General features: G+C 43.3%; 1 protein-coding gene across 2 annotated transcripts in view; it reads left to right on the top strand.

Annotated features, from left to right (window-relative positions):
• Nucleotides 1-936: 936 nt before the first annotated feature.
• Nucleotides 937-11,504, top strand: part of PDCD6IP (programmed cell death 6 interacting protein) — a 92,346-nt gene continuing 81,778 nt past the window's right edge. Inside the window, exon 1 of one of the 2 annotated variants that reach the window (XM_063451962.1) lies at nucleotides 937-1,275. In XM_063451962.1, the coding sequence (XP_063308032.1) occupies nucleotides 1,070-1,275 (206 nt within the window). In that variant the 5' untranslated portion in view covers nucleotides 937-1,069. The remainder of the gene's footprint in view (nucleotides 1,276-11,504) is intronic. The other variant, XM_063451963.1, reaches the window with a different exon arrangement.

Below are 11,504 nucleotides of genomic sequence, written 5' to 3'. Positions count from 1 at the left end.
GGACATGTCCCATTTTGAATACCCTGTACCCCTTTGCAAATGGTATGCCATTATGGGGGTAATTTTCATTCCTGGGCTGCCATTCTGTCTCAAACGTCACAGTATATTAAAGGACCACTATAGTGCCAGGAAAACACTCGTTTTCCTGGCACTATAGTGCCCTGAGGGTGCCCCCACCCTCAGGGTCCCCCTCCCGCCCGGCTCTGGAAAGGGGAAAAGGGGTAAAACTTACCTTTTTCCAGCGCTGGGCGGGGAGCTCGCTGTCTCCGATCCATCCCGTCGGCTGAATGCGCACGCGCGGCAAGAGCTGCGCGCGCATTCAGCCGGTCGCATAGGAAAGCATTATCAATGCTTTCCTATGGACGCTTGCGTGCTCTCACTGTGATTTTCACAGTGAGAATCACGCAAGCGCCTCTAGCGGCTGTCAATGAGACAGCCGCTAGAGGCTTTGAGGGAAGGCTTAACCCATTTATAAACATAGCAGTTTCTCTGAAACTGCTATGTTTATAAAAAAAATGGGTTAACCCTAGCTGGACCTGGCACCCAGACCACTTCATTAAGCTGAAGTGGTCTGGGTGCCTAGAGTGGTCCTTTAATCAATATGCTGTGAAATCTAGTGCAACCACCATGCAAACTAATGGGATAAGCAGATATAATTTATCTCACTGCTATCCTTTTATAACGTTACACCACTTCTATGATCATGGCACTTTAATAAATCTAGCTCTTACACATATCTCAACTAGTAGGGCCCTGATAGCGAGAGCCCCATGACCCAACCAAGAGTTCCTGTATCAGCCTGACAGAGCACCGCCAGGCCCTTCCCACTGACTAATCCATTTCACCTCAACCCAGTCCGACGTCACCGGCACCTGACTCTCGGATTCCATGACAGCACACGCTATCCGAGCAGCTCGGTAGGCGGCTCCTTGGATCGTCACAGGTCCCGTGATCGCCGCAGCACCAGGAAGTCTTCTCGCAGTCTGGGAAGCTCACACGGCCGGGCGGCAACACTGCACCTCGAGGCCCCTGAAGTTCGTATCGTGTCCGAAGCCGCTCCACTGCAGCCATGGCTACCTTTATCTCGGTGCCGCTTAAGAAGACGTCCGAGGTGGACCTGGCCAAGCCGCTCACCAAGTTCATCCAGAGCGTGTACCCGGCCGGGGACGATAGGACGGATTACTGCCGGGCGGCCGACGAGCTGAACAAGCTGCGCAAGAGCGCCGTGGGGAGACCCCTGGACAAGCACGAGGGCTCGCTGGAGACCGTCATGAGGTACGCGATGTCCCCCCGCTCACAGCGCCCGCAGAGCTTCCCGGCCAGAGTGCGGCCTATAGCCACGGGCTGCTCCGTGCTTCCTGGTCTAGTATGCCCCCTGTCATTGTGCAATCTCTGTCCGAGCTGTTACATGCCGTGATATCCATTAGTTTCAGTGTTCTACGTAGGGTGACGTCATTAATGTCATGACGTCACGTGACCTGTTCTTTTTGTAGCAGTGAGGATGTGTGACTCATATGTCAACATAGTGACATACTCTTGTGTATTGTAGGAAATTAATGCCTTGTAATAATTTAGGATCCAACATAAATCACAAGGTCAAGATATATTTTCATTTTTTTTTTTTTGTAAATTTTATTTATTATATAAATATTTAATTTACCTTTTGTGTTCCTTAGAATAAATGGCAGCAGCTACAATTACATGTTGATTATCTGTACTCCATCTCCCTGACTGATATGCCAGTAGAGTAGACCTGAGAGAAAGAGACCCAGTTGGCAGTATTTATCAGAGAATTCTAATTATTTTTTTAGCGGATACACAAAGTACCAAAGCAACTTTAGTTTTATAAAGCAGTTTTGATGTATAGTTTATACCACTGCTATCTCACCGCTAAACTTCATGCAGTTAGTAGTTTAAAAATCACTTTGTTTATGCAGCCCTGTCTGTGACTCACCAATTATGAAAAAAGTTAATTTTTACAGCACATTTGTTTCTCTGAAAATACAGTGTTTACATTAGATTGCCTGCAGGGAGCTATAGATTATACCTGAACAACTACATTAAGCTGTAGTTGTTCAGGTGACTATAGTGTCCCTTTAATATTACTTTGTTTCATCTATAATTCTCCTGAACAAAATTATACCTGTATGGGTGCATTTAAAAGGACACTGTCACCAGACTGAATATAATAATTTTCTTCAGGCCTTTTGCAGTAAACCTTGTCTTTTCAGAGAAAATGCAATGTTTACATTGCAGCCATTAGCTTCCTTCAGGAGTGCTGCACAATGTGCAGCACTGCCATTCAATGTCTCCACCATCTGCATGGAGACAATGAGCGTTTCTCATAGAGATGCATTGATTCATGGTAATTTTGGCACTATAGTGTCAGGAATACATGTTTGTGTTCCTTTCTCTATAGTGTTCCTTTAATTTTAAAGAGGTAAATTATGGTTGTACAGACCTATAGGTCAAATTGCAGTTTTTGCTTTGGTTCAGAACTTGACTCTGTCCTTGATGGGTTAATCTCACACAAGAGGTCCTGTTAGGTTCAGTCAAGCAATTAACAGCAGGAAATAATTCAGAAACACACTGTGCATTAATGAAAGCTAAAACATTTTGGCTTTTATTTTATTTTTATTTTTTTAAAGGAAGTATGTAGGGAGGTTGTGTGGGAAATGTAACTAGGGTTGCATAAGCAAAGTGATTTAATTCCTAAATTGTTAAGACTTAAGCGGTGAGACTGAAGGGGCATGATCCATACTCTAAAACCCCTTTTTTAGGATGAAGTTGTTTTGGAGCTACCTTTTTAAAGGTGCATTCAATGCACCGTAAGCACTGGTGTCCACCGTAATAATTATGGTGCCATGAGTGCCCTGGTCCCAATATAATTTGTCAAGCAGTTTTACAACAGTTTGACAACTTACCAAGGTCATCTGGGCACCTGCCCAGCATCTAATCTTGCATGCTTGGCTCAGTAGACCTAAACAGATTCTCCTGTTGAAGCAGGTGATGAAGCTGTAGGTACCTGGCAGGAACCAGGCAAGTTGTCATACTGTATAAGATATTACACTGGGGGGCCCACATGTCATTCCTGTCACCTTTATCACTACAGCAGGTTGTAATGGTTATGGTGCTTAAAGTATTCATTTGAAAGAAGTCCTAATTATGTGTTTTCTGTCTTCTTTGTATAGTCCAACATTTGAGAGGGGGAGCGCCTCCCTCTTCTGCTCTACGTAGGAGCGCCGGCTGTCACGTGACTACCCGGTGCTCAATCTGACACCACGCTGTCGGAGAGTGAGAGGCCCCCCCCTCACCTGCTATGTCAGGTGAGAAACAGCTGGGAGGGTGCCATCTATCAATAGAGCAGAGCCAGCGCTACCATCACATTGGGCGCCAGCTCTGTGAGATAAACAGCTGCCTGCTAGAGCAAGAGGAGGGAGGTATGAATGGAAGGGGTAGGAAGGAAGACATGCGTGAGGGAGATAGGAATGGAATGGGGGTAGGGAGATATGAATGGGATTGTTAGGAGGGGGAGAGACACATGTAAGGGGTGGAGACATATGAAAGGGAGGGGGAGATGTGGGGGAGAGAGACTTGTATGGCTAGAAGCGAGTGGCGTGTGCAGCCACACCTTACTCTGCTTAGACATTGCAGAGGGAATAGGGAGCGAGCGGAGCGGACACTCCAGACAGTGGCATTACTACTGAGATAGTAAGTAACTTAAAGTGAAGCTTTTGAGTGAATTGTATATATGTACCCAGGTTTACATATTGTTTGCATGAGAATGATACAAGCAATTTTAGTTTGTGTAGTAGGTCGAACTTTTTTTTTTTTGCGTGATCCACATAAAATTAAGCCTTGTTTATTTTGCCCGAGTTAGCCTTTGAGTTTGACATACTTGCTCTTGGCTGTCTGATAACTGAAAAAGTGCTCTTCCTCACTCGCTTTGTGCTCCAGCACAAAGGAAGTGAGGCTTCATGTGCTCAATGCTCCTCTATTTATGATGCTAGAGTGTTAATCTCAGACAGTTTGGGACATGTATGTAAGATTGACAGACTATGAAAAAGTGTCATGTCTCACGGTGTGCTTTTAATGATTTTTGAGCTTTGAACATTTGTGTTCTGTCTACCCATTATGGATTGGTTTGCAAAGACTTGTCTTTTCCCTGATCTTCACAGCCACATTAGTAAAGCAGAAACTACCCTTTTGTCTTATCAATGGGAACCTGTCCAACCGTGGTTAGTAATGATGGACATAGAGTTCTTAAAGGAACACTCAACTGCCCTAATGGGCAAAAAGTAATTGTTTAGTAGATGTATTCCCAATGAATACATGCAAGAATTTTGGGGGTATATCGTAACAGTTTGCAGTGACTTTCAGTCTCATTGATAAATGCTGTACATTTTGACATTTTTATCAATACCAAATCCTACCATCAATATGGGCTTGAGAAAGCAGGTCTGTCTTGCAGGCTTTAGTCCGGTACAATCCCAGTGTTATACATACTTGATAAATAAGTTTATGGCTGTGCAATAAAGCTATATTCCTTATACTCAAGATTTTAAAAGAGTTGCCCAAGGGTCTGGATGGAGTGTCACGTTTATGCAGCAGGTAGGCTAAAAGGACCACTATAGTGGTCTTGATTTCCTGACACTATGTAGTCCTTAAATCCCCCCCCCCCCTTCTGCCGGGCTCCCTCGGCACTGGGGAACTCTCCTCCTCCTGCCGACGTCAGCGCCGAATGCGCACGCATTCAAACCACCCATAGGAAAGCATTACTCCTATGGACGTCAGAGTCTTCTCACTGTGATTTTCACAGTGAGAATCGCGGAAGCGGCCTCTAGTGGCTGTCAGTGAGACAGCCACTAGAGGCTGGCTTAACCCTCAGTGTAAACATAGCAGTTTCTCTGAAGCTGCTATGTTTTCAGCTGCAAGGGTTAAAACTAGAGGGACCTGGCACCCAGACCACTTCATTGAGCTGAAGTGGTCTGGGTGCCTATAGTGGTCCTTTAACAAAGGTGGGCTCCCATAGTGGCTTAAGGACCGCCGGGTGTGAAGTTATGTAACCTCATCCCCACCACCCTAGAAAACCAATAAGACCATACTTGGCTGATATAATGGTATAATGTGACAGTTTTGTTTAATCAAGGTGGATTGGGTGATAGTCATTGTATTGGTAAAGATGTCTGTCAGGTCCTCTTTTGCACCTGTTAGACTCAGCGTTTTTAATATTAAACAGAATTTTATTTTCTGCTGAGCCATATGCCATGAAGCCACTGACGCTGCAACATAGTTTGACAGTAGTCAGTATGATGTCACAGATGGTTGCACTTCAAAAATAGATTTGCTATGAGGCAATTCCAAAATTAAATCTAAAATCTATTTTTTAAGATTTTTTTTTTCTTGTGCTGGAACTGTGAGCAAATTTGTGAAACTTTTTTTTTTCTCTTCTCCGTTTTTATTTTTTCCAGAGGGAGGGCTTCCTTCTGAGTGGGTTGGGGAGGGGAGATGACCTTCTCACTTGTAGCCTCTGCCTCCAAGTGAGAAGCAGTTGCGTCTGTCCCAAGTGTGCAGTGCACGTTGATGCCAGATGTAATTTATGCACAAAGTTTTTGGTTATTTAAGTCACGTGTGCTGGGATTACAACTTGCCCAATTTGAAATATCACTGGATGTGCAGTGTTTGAACATAAAACTCTGCACACCCTGACTTTGACCACTATGATCATTACAAAAAGCATAAGTTTAACTCTTTAAAAATGAAAGATACCACCAAAGCTTTCTGCATACTGGTTCGTAGGTTTGCCTGCAGCTATGAAGAGACGTGTTTCTCATTCTGCTCTATGGGGTCTTTTTTTTTTTTTTTTGTAATATATATATCCTGTCCAGCAGGGTTTACAGCCTTTTTTTTTTTTTTCTTTTCAAACACTTTTTTTTTCTGTGATGAGCAGTTCTACTGTTTTTGAAAAAAACAAACAGCTGTGTCCTGGTTGGGAGGTTGACTTTTTTGGGGGATGTTTTTATGAAGGCAAAACAAAAAAGCATAAATGCATCAAATAAGAGCAAACTAGTTGCTGTCAAAGAAAGAACAAGGAACCGTGAAACAGGTTTCCTGTGGCTTGCAGGCATTGTGTGACAGGTTGAAGGATCGCCCTCCTTGTGAGTGTGTCCCTACTAAGATCCTCAAAGAATGACAGGTTTGAATTTTCAAAGTCCAATAGCTGCTTAGCTGGGGCCGCGACCCTTTTGTCAGCCATGGAACGGTGCACCACAATAATGTCCTGCAAGGGAGCAGCCGTGGGTCCCTTTGGATGGCCTACTCGGAAGCTCCATCCAGGAGTATACATTTCTACTGCTAGGGTGGTAAGAGGGAGGAAAGGAGGAAAGGAAGTTGCGAACCTACTTCAACCGAGCTCTACACACCCATGATCTTCATGTTGTGTCATCCCAATTCTTAAATTTTTTATATTAGTGAGGAAGTAGAGGAGATCGGAAGGCCATTATAACTGGTGGGGCGCATGCAGTTTCTGTAAGGTGCAGGGAACGCTGACTTTGCTACTGTAGAGTGCAACACTCTGCAACACACAATGACTTCAGTTTAAACATCCATACATATGTTTAAACTGAAATTGGATAAATACTTGCAAAAACATTACATACAGGGATATACTTTCTTATTAGTGGGGTAATAGCTGCTTGATCCAAGAAGACATCTGACTGCTATTTTGGGGTCAAGAAGGAATTTTTTCCTAGTTTGTTGCAAAATTGGAAAGCTACAGACTAGGTTTTTTGCCTTCTTTTGGATCAACAGCAAAAACATATGTGAAGAAGGCTGAACTTGATGGACGCAGGTCTCTTTTCAGCTATGTAGCTTTGCGATTGAAATAGGTAATACAATTATCTGCAAGGACACAACTAGTTTAGTTTCTGATCACCATTTCTCTGGTGCTGAAATACCGTATATACTCGTGTATAAGTCGATCTCATGTATAAGTCGAGTGCAGTTTTGTGACCAACAATTGTGAAATATGCTATGCCTCGTGGATAAGTCGAGGATAAAACTTGGGGTTATGAAATTCTGTGATTTTTTTTATAATTATATAAACACACACTCTCATACAAACACACACTCTGCACTGTATACGCACACTCTGTGTGTATATAATGCAGAGTGTGTGTGTGTGTATATATATAATGCAGAGTGTGTGTGTGTGTGTGTGTATATATATATATATATATAATGCAGAGTGTGTTTGTATGAGTGTGTAGTGTGTGAACCTGGTGGGGGGAGGGCATTTTACATTTTTTTTTTTATTTTAATATCTTAAAGGGACACTATGGTCACCTGAACAACTTTAGCTTAATGAAGCAGTTTTGGTGTATAGAACATGCCCCTGCAGCCTCGCTGGTCAATCCTCTGCCATTTAGGAGTTAAATCCCTTTGTTTATGAACCCTAGTCACACCTCCCTGCATGTGACTTGCACAGCCTTCCATAAACACTTCCTGTAAAGAGAGCCCTATTTAGGCTTTCTTTATTGCAAGTTCTGTTTAATTAAGATTTTCTTATCCCCTGCTATGTTAATATCTTGCTAGACCCTGCAAGAGCCTCCTGTATGTGATTAAAGTTCAATTTAGAAATTGAGATACAATTGTTTAAGGTAAATTACATCTGTTTGAAAGTGAAACCAGTTTTTATTTCATGCAGGCTCTGTCAATCCTAGCCAGGGGAGGTGTGGCTAGGGCTGCATAGACAGAAATAAAGTGATTTAACTCCTAAATGACAGTGAATTGAGCAGTGAAATTGCAGGGTAATGATCTATAGACTAAAACTGCTTTATTTAGCTAAAGTAATTTAGGTGACTATAGTGTTCCTTTAATTTTTTTTATTTTAGTATTATTATTTTTTTTTATTTAATTATTTTTGTCCCCCTCCTCCCTGCTTGATACATGGCCAGGGAGGGGGTCTCTCATTCCCTGGTGGTCCAGTGGATGGGCTGTGTAGGAGGGGGGCTGGCAGGAAGCGTTTACTTACCTTTCCTGCAGCTCCTGTCAGCTCCTATCTCCTGCGTTCCGGTCAGCTCCCCTGTAAGTCTTGCTGTGTGAGTGCCGCGCGGAGCGTTGCCACGGTAACCAGTGGCAACGCTCTGACCCCGCGGTTCTTGCGAGACTTACAGGGGAGCTGACCGGAACGCAGGAGAAGAGAGCTGCAGGAAAGATAAGTAAACGCTTCCTGCCAGCCCCCAACAGGACCGCCGGGCTTGTAATGAGCCCGGTGGTCTTTGTCTGTATTATGGCAATGTAAGTTGCCATAATACAGACAATGACTCGAGTATAAGTCGAGTGGGGGTTTTTCAGCACAAAAAATGTGCTGAAAAACTCGACTTATACTCCAGTATATACGGTGGTTAATGTTATGCCATTTTTCACAGTCATTTCATGAGCTCTGTAATTTATTTATTTTTTTGTTTTTTTATATTATTATTATTATTATTATATTCAGAAATGTTTTATGTTTTGGAGGCTTGTAAAGGCTACAGACACCAGATCAGTATGTTTTGTTTATTTTTTATAAGCTCCTGGCTGTAGTGGTTATGTTGATTTGGATAACCTCTTGGACACAAGTTTTCTAGTTTACTCTCACATGGCATATATGAAGAGAACCTTTTTTTTATCTAAAAAACAAAATGTAAAGAACATCTAGAAATAAATAATAGGTTTTTTTAAAGGAACACCGTGGACCACTAAAGAACTTTTGTTTGCTGAAATGCTTGGTGTGTAAAAGCAGGTTTCAATAGAAATTGGCACTTTTCTAAATTAACCTTGTTACACCCCTTTGACTTTCAAGCAGGCAACCTGCACTGTTACTTCCTGTTTTTTTTTTTTTTTTTTTTTTTTTTTTTTTTTAGCTATGGGGAGATAATTTCAAGAGGTAGTAGAGCACCTTACAAAGACTTCTCATTGAGCTGCATTGGGAAGTCTTTAAAATCGAGCAGCCACAGAAACTTGTTTTCCTGGAACTATAGCTTCCCCAAGTGTAAAGGTTCCCCCGCGGTGCAGTAAGGGCCATAAACTCATTCTGACACTTACCTAGCTCCTGCACCGATGTCCCATGGTGCTGGCTCGGGTCCGCTTATACTCCTCTCCTGCCGATGTCAGCCAGCGGGGGAGACCTAAAGTGCATGTGCAGCAATAGCTGTGTTTTCATTAGAAATTCCCCATAGGAAGCATTATTCAATGCTTTCCTATGGGGATTCTGGTGACGCTAAAAGTCCTCATGCGTAGCATGACCAAAAGTCGCCTAAATACCCAGAAGTAATTCTAGTGGTTGTCTGATAGACCGCCACTAGGGGAAGAATTAACCCTAGCAGGTAATTATTGCAGTTTATTAAAAACTGCAATAATTACATGCTCAGGATTAAAAGGGTGATGGAACACTGCACCTAGACCACTTCAATGAGCTGAAGTGGTTTGGTTGCCTACAGTGTCCCTTTAAAAATGCACAATTAAATGCATGCATACATTAATTTTGGGTATATCTACTAAACAGTGATTTTGATTTATAGAAACACTAAAGTGTTGGGCGTGCAAAACTGTATTCCTAACACTATAGCGTCCCTCTGACTATGTGCCTCCCCGCTCCCCCCTGCAAATAAATAGTTTACCCCTTTTTTCCACTTATCTGATTCCAGCGTCGAGATCCCCGCAATGAAAGTCTTCTCTTCAAGACGCTGGATGTCCTCAGTGTTGTTTCACGGAACTAAACTCTGTGAGATAGCAGGAAGCACTTTTTGTTTTACTTTGCAGGGTTAAGAGTCACAGGGTCACTGATATGAAGTGTGTCTGTAATGTCCCTTTATTTATTTTGAGCAGTGGCATGTCCCTTGACATTGGCAAAATATGCATTTGTTGACCATGCACCAAAATTTTTATAGTGGCACTGTCATGCCGAACTTGCCTTTTCTTTAATCGATTCCTCTTCTCTCCCTCTCAGGATCTGTTATTCATTTATTCATGTCTGCTCTAGTTTTCTTTAAAACATAAGTAGTGTCTATTATTTATTATTGCCATTTATATAGCGCCAACAGATTCCGTAGCGCTTTACAATATTATGAGAGGGGGAATTTAACTATAAATAGGACAATTACAAATAAACTTACAGGAACAATAGGTTGAAGAGGACCCTGCTCAAACGAGCTTACATTCTATAGGAGGTGGGGTGTAAAACACATTAGGACAGGAATTTACAATCAAATAAGGTGGGCTGCCCTTTAGGAGAGGGCAAGAGACAGGTATGTGAGGTAAGGGTTAGTCTTGGAGGCCATAAGCTTTCCTAAAGAGATGGGTTTTAAGGCACTTCTTAAAAGATGCAAGACTAGGGGAGAGTCTGATGGCGGTAGGCAGGCTATTCCATAGGAAGGGAGCCGCCCGTGAGAAGTCCTGCAAGCGCGAGTTGGCCGTACGAGTGCGGACAACGGACAGGAGGTGGTCACGGGCAGAACGGAGAGACCGAGAAGGGACATACCTATGGATCTGTGAGGAGATATAAGAGGGGCTAGAGTTGTTCAGTGCTTTATAGGTGTGAGTTAGTACCTTGAATTGACTCCTATAGCATACAGGAAGCCAATGTAAGGACTGGCAGAGGGGTGAGGTGTGAGAGAAACGACTATAGAGGAAAATCAATCTAGCAGCAGCATTCATTACGGACTGTAAGGGTGCAGTATGGCTATTGGGAAGACCAATCAGGAGAGGGTTACAATAATCCATGCGGGAAATTACTAGAGCATGGACAAGCTCCTTGGTAGTATCTGGTGCAAGAAAGGGGCGGATGCGGGCTATGTTTTTAAGATGGAATCTACAGGATTTGGCAACATGCTGGATGTGAGGCTCAAAGGTGAGACCAGAGTCAAGTATGACGCCAAGACAGCGCGCTTGCAAGGATGGACTGATGTTGGTACCACAAACTTGGAGGGAGAGCGAAAGAGGAGGATCAGTATTAGGAGGAGGAAAGACAAGGAGCTCAGTTTTTGAGAGATGGAGTTTCAGAAAGCGGGAGGACATCCAGTCAGAGATGGAAGAAAGGCATGCAGTGACACGTTGCAGGACGGCAGGGGAGAGGTCCGGGGAGGAGAGATATAGCTGGGTGTCATCAGCGTACAGGTGGTAGTGAAATCCAAAAGAGGTAATAAGTTTGCCAAGAGAGGCAGTATAAAGAGAAAATAGAAGGGGACCAAGGACGGAGCCTTGGGGAACTCCAACTGAGACAGGGCAAGGGGAGGAGGTATCATTAGAAAAGGAGACACTGAATGAGCGTTGGGAGAGATAAGAGGAAAACCATGAGAGGACAGAGTCACAGAGACCAAGCGATTGAAGAGTTTGAAGAAGGAGAGCATGATCAACGGTGTCAAAGGCCGCTGAGAGGTCAAGAAGAATTAGTATGGAGTAGTGGCCTTTGGATTTAGCTGCGATTAGGTCGTTAGTAACTTTGATAAGGGCAGTCTCTGTAG

Source organism: Pelobates fuscus, chromosome 4, assembly GCF_036172605.1.
Source record: "Pelobates fuscus isolate aPelFus1 chromosome 4, aPelFus1.pri, whole genome shotgun sequence".
Taxonomy (NCBI): Eukaryota; Metazoa; Chordata; class Amphibia; order Anura; family Pelobatidae; genus Pelobates; species Pelobates fuscus.
Note: the sequence above shows the minus strand (reverse complement) of the source record. Positions and strands in the feature narration are given on the sequence as shown.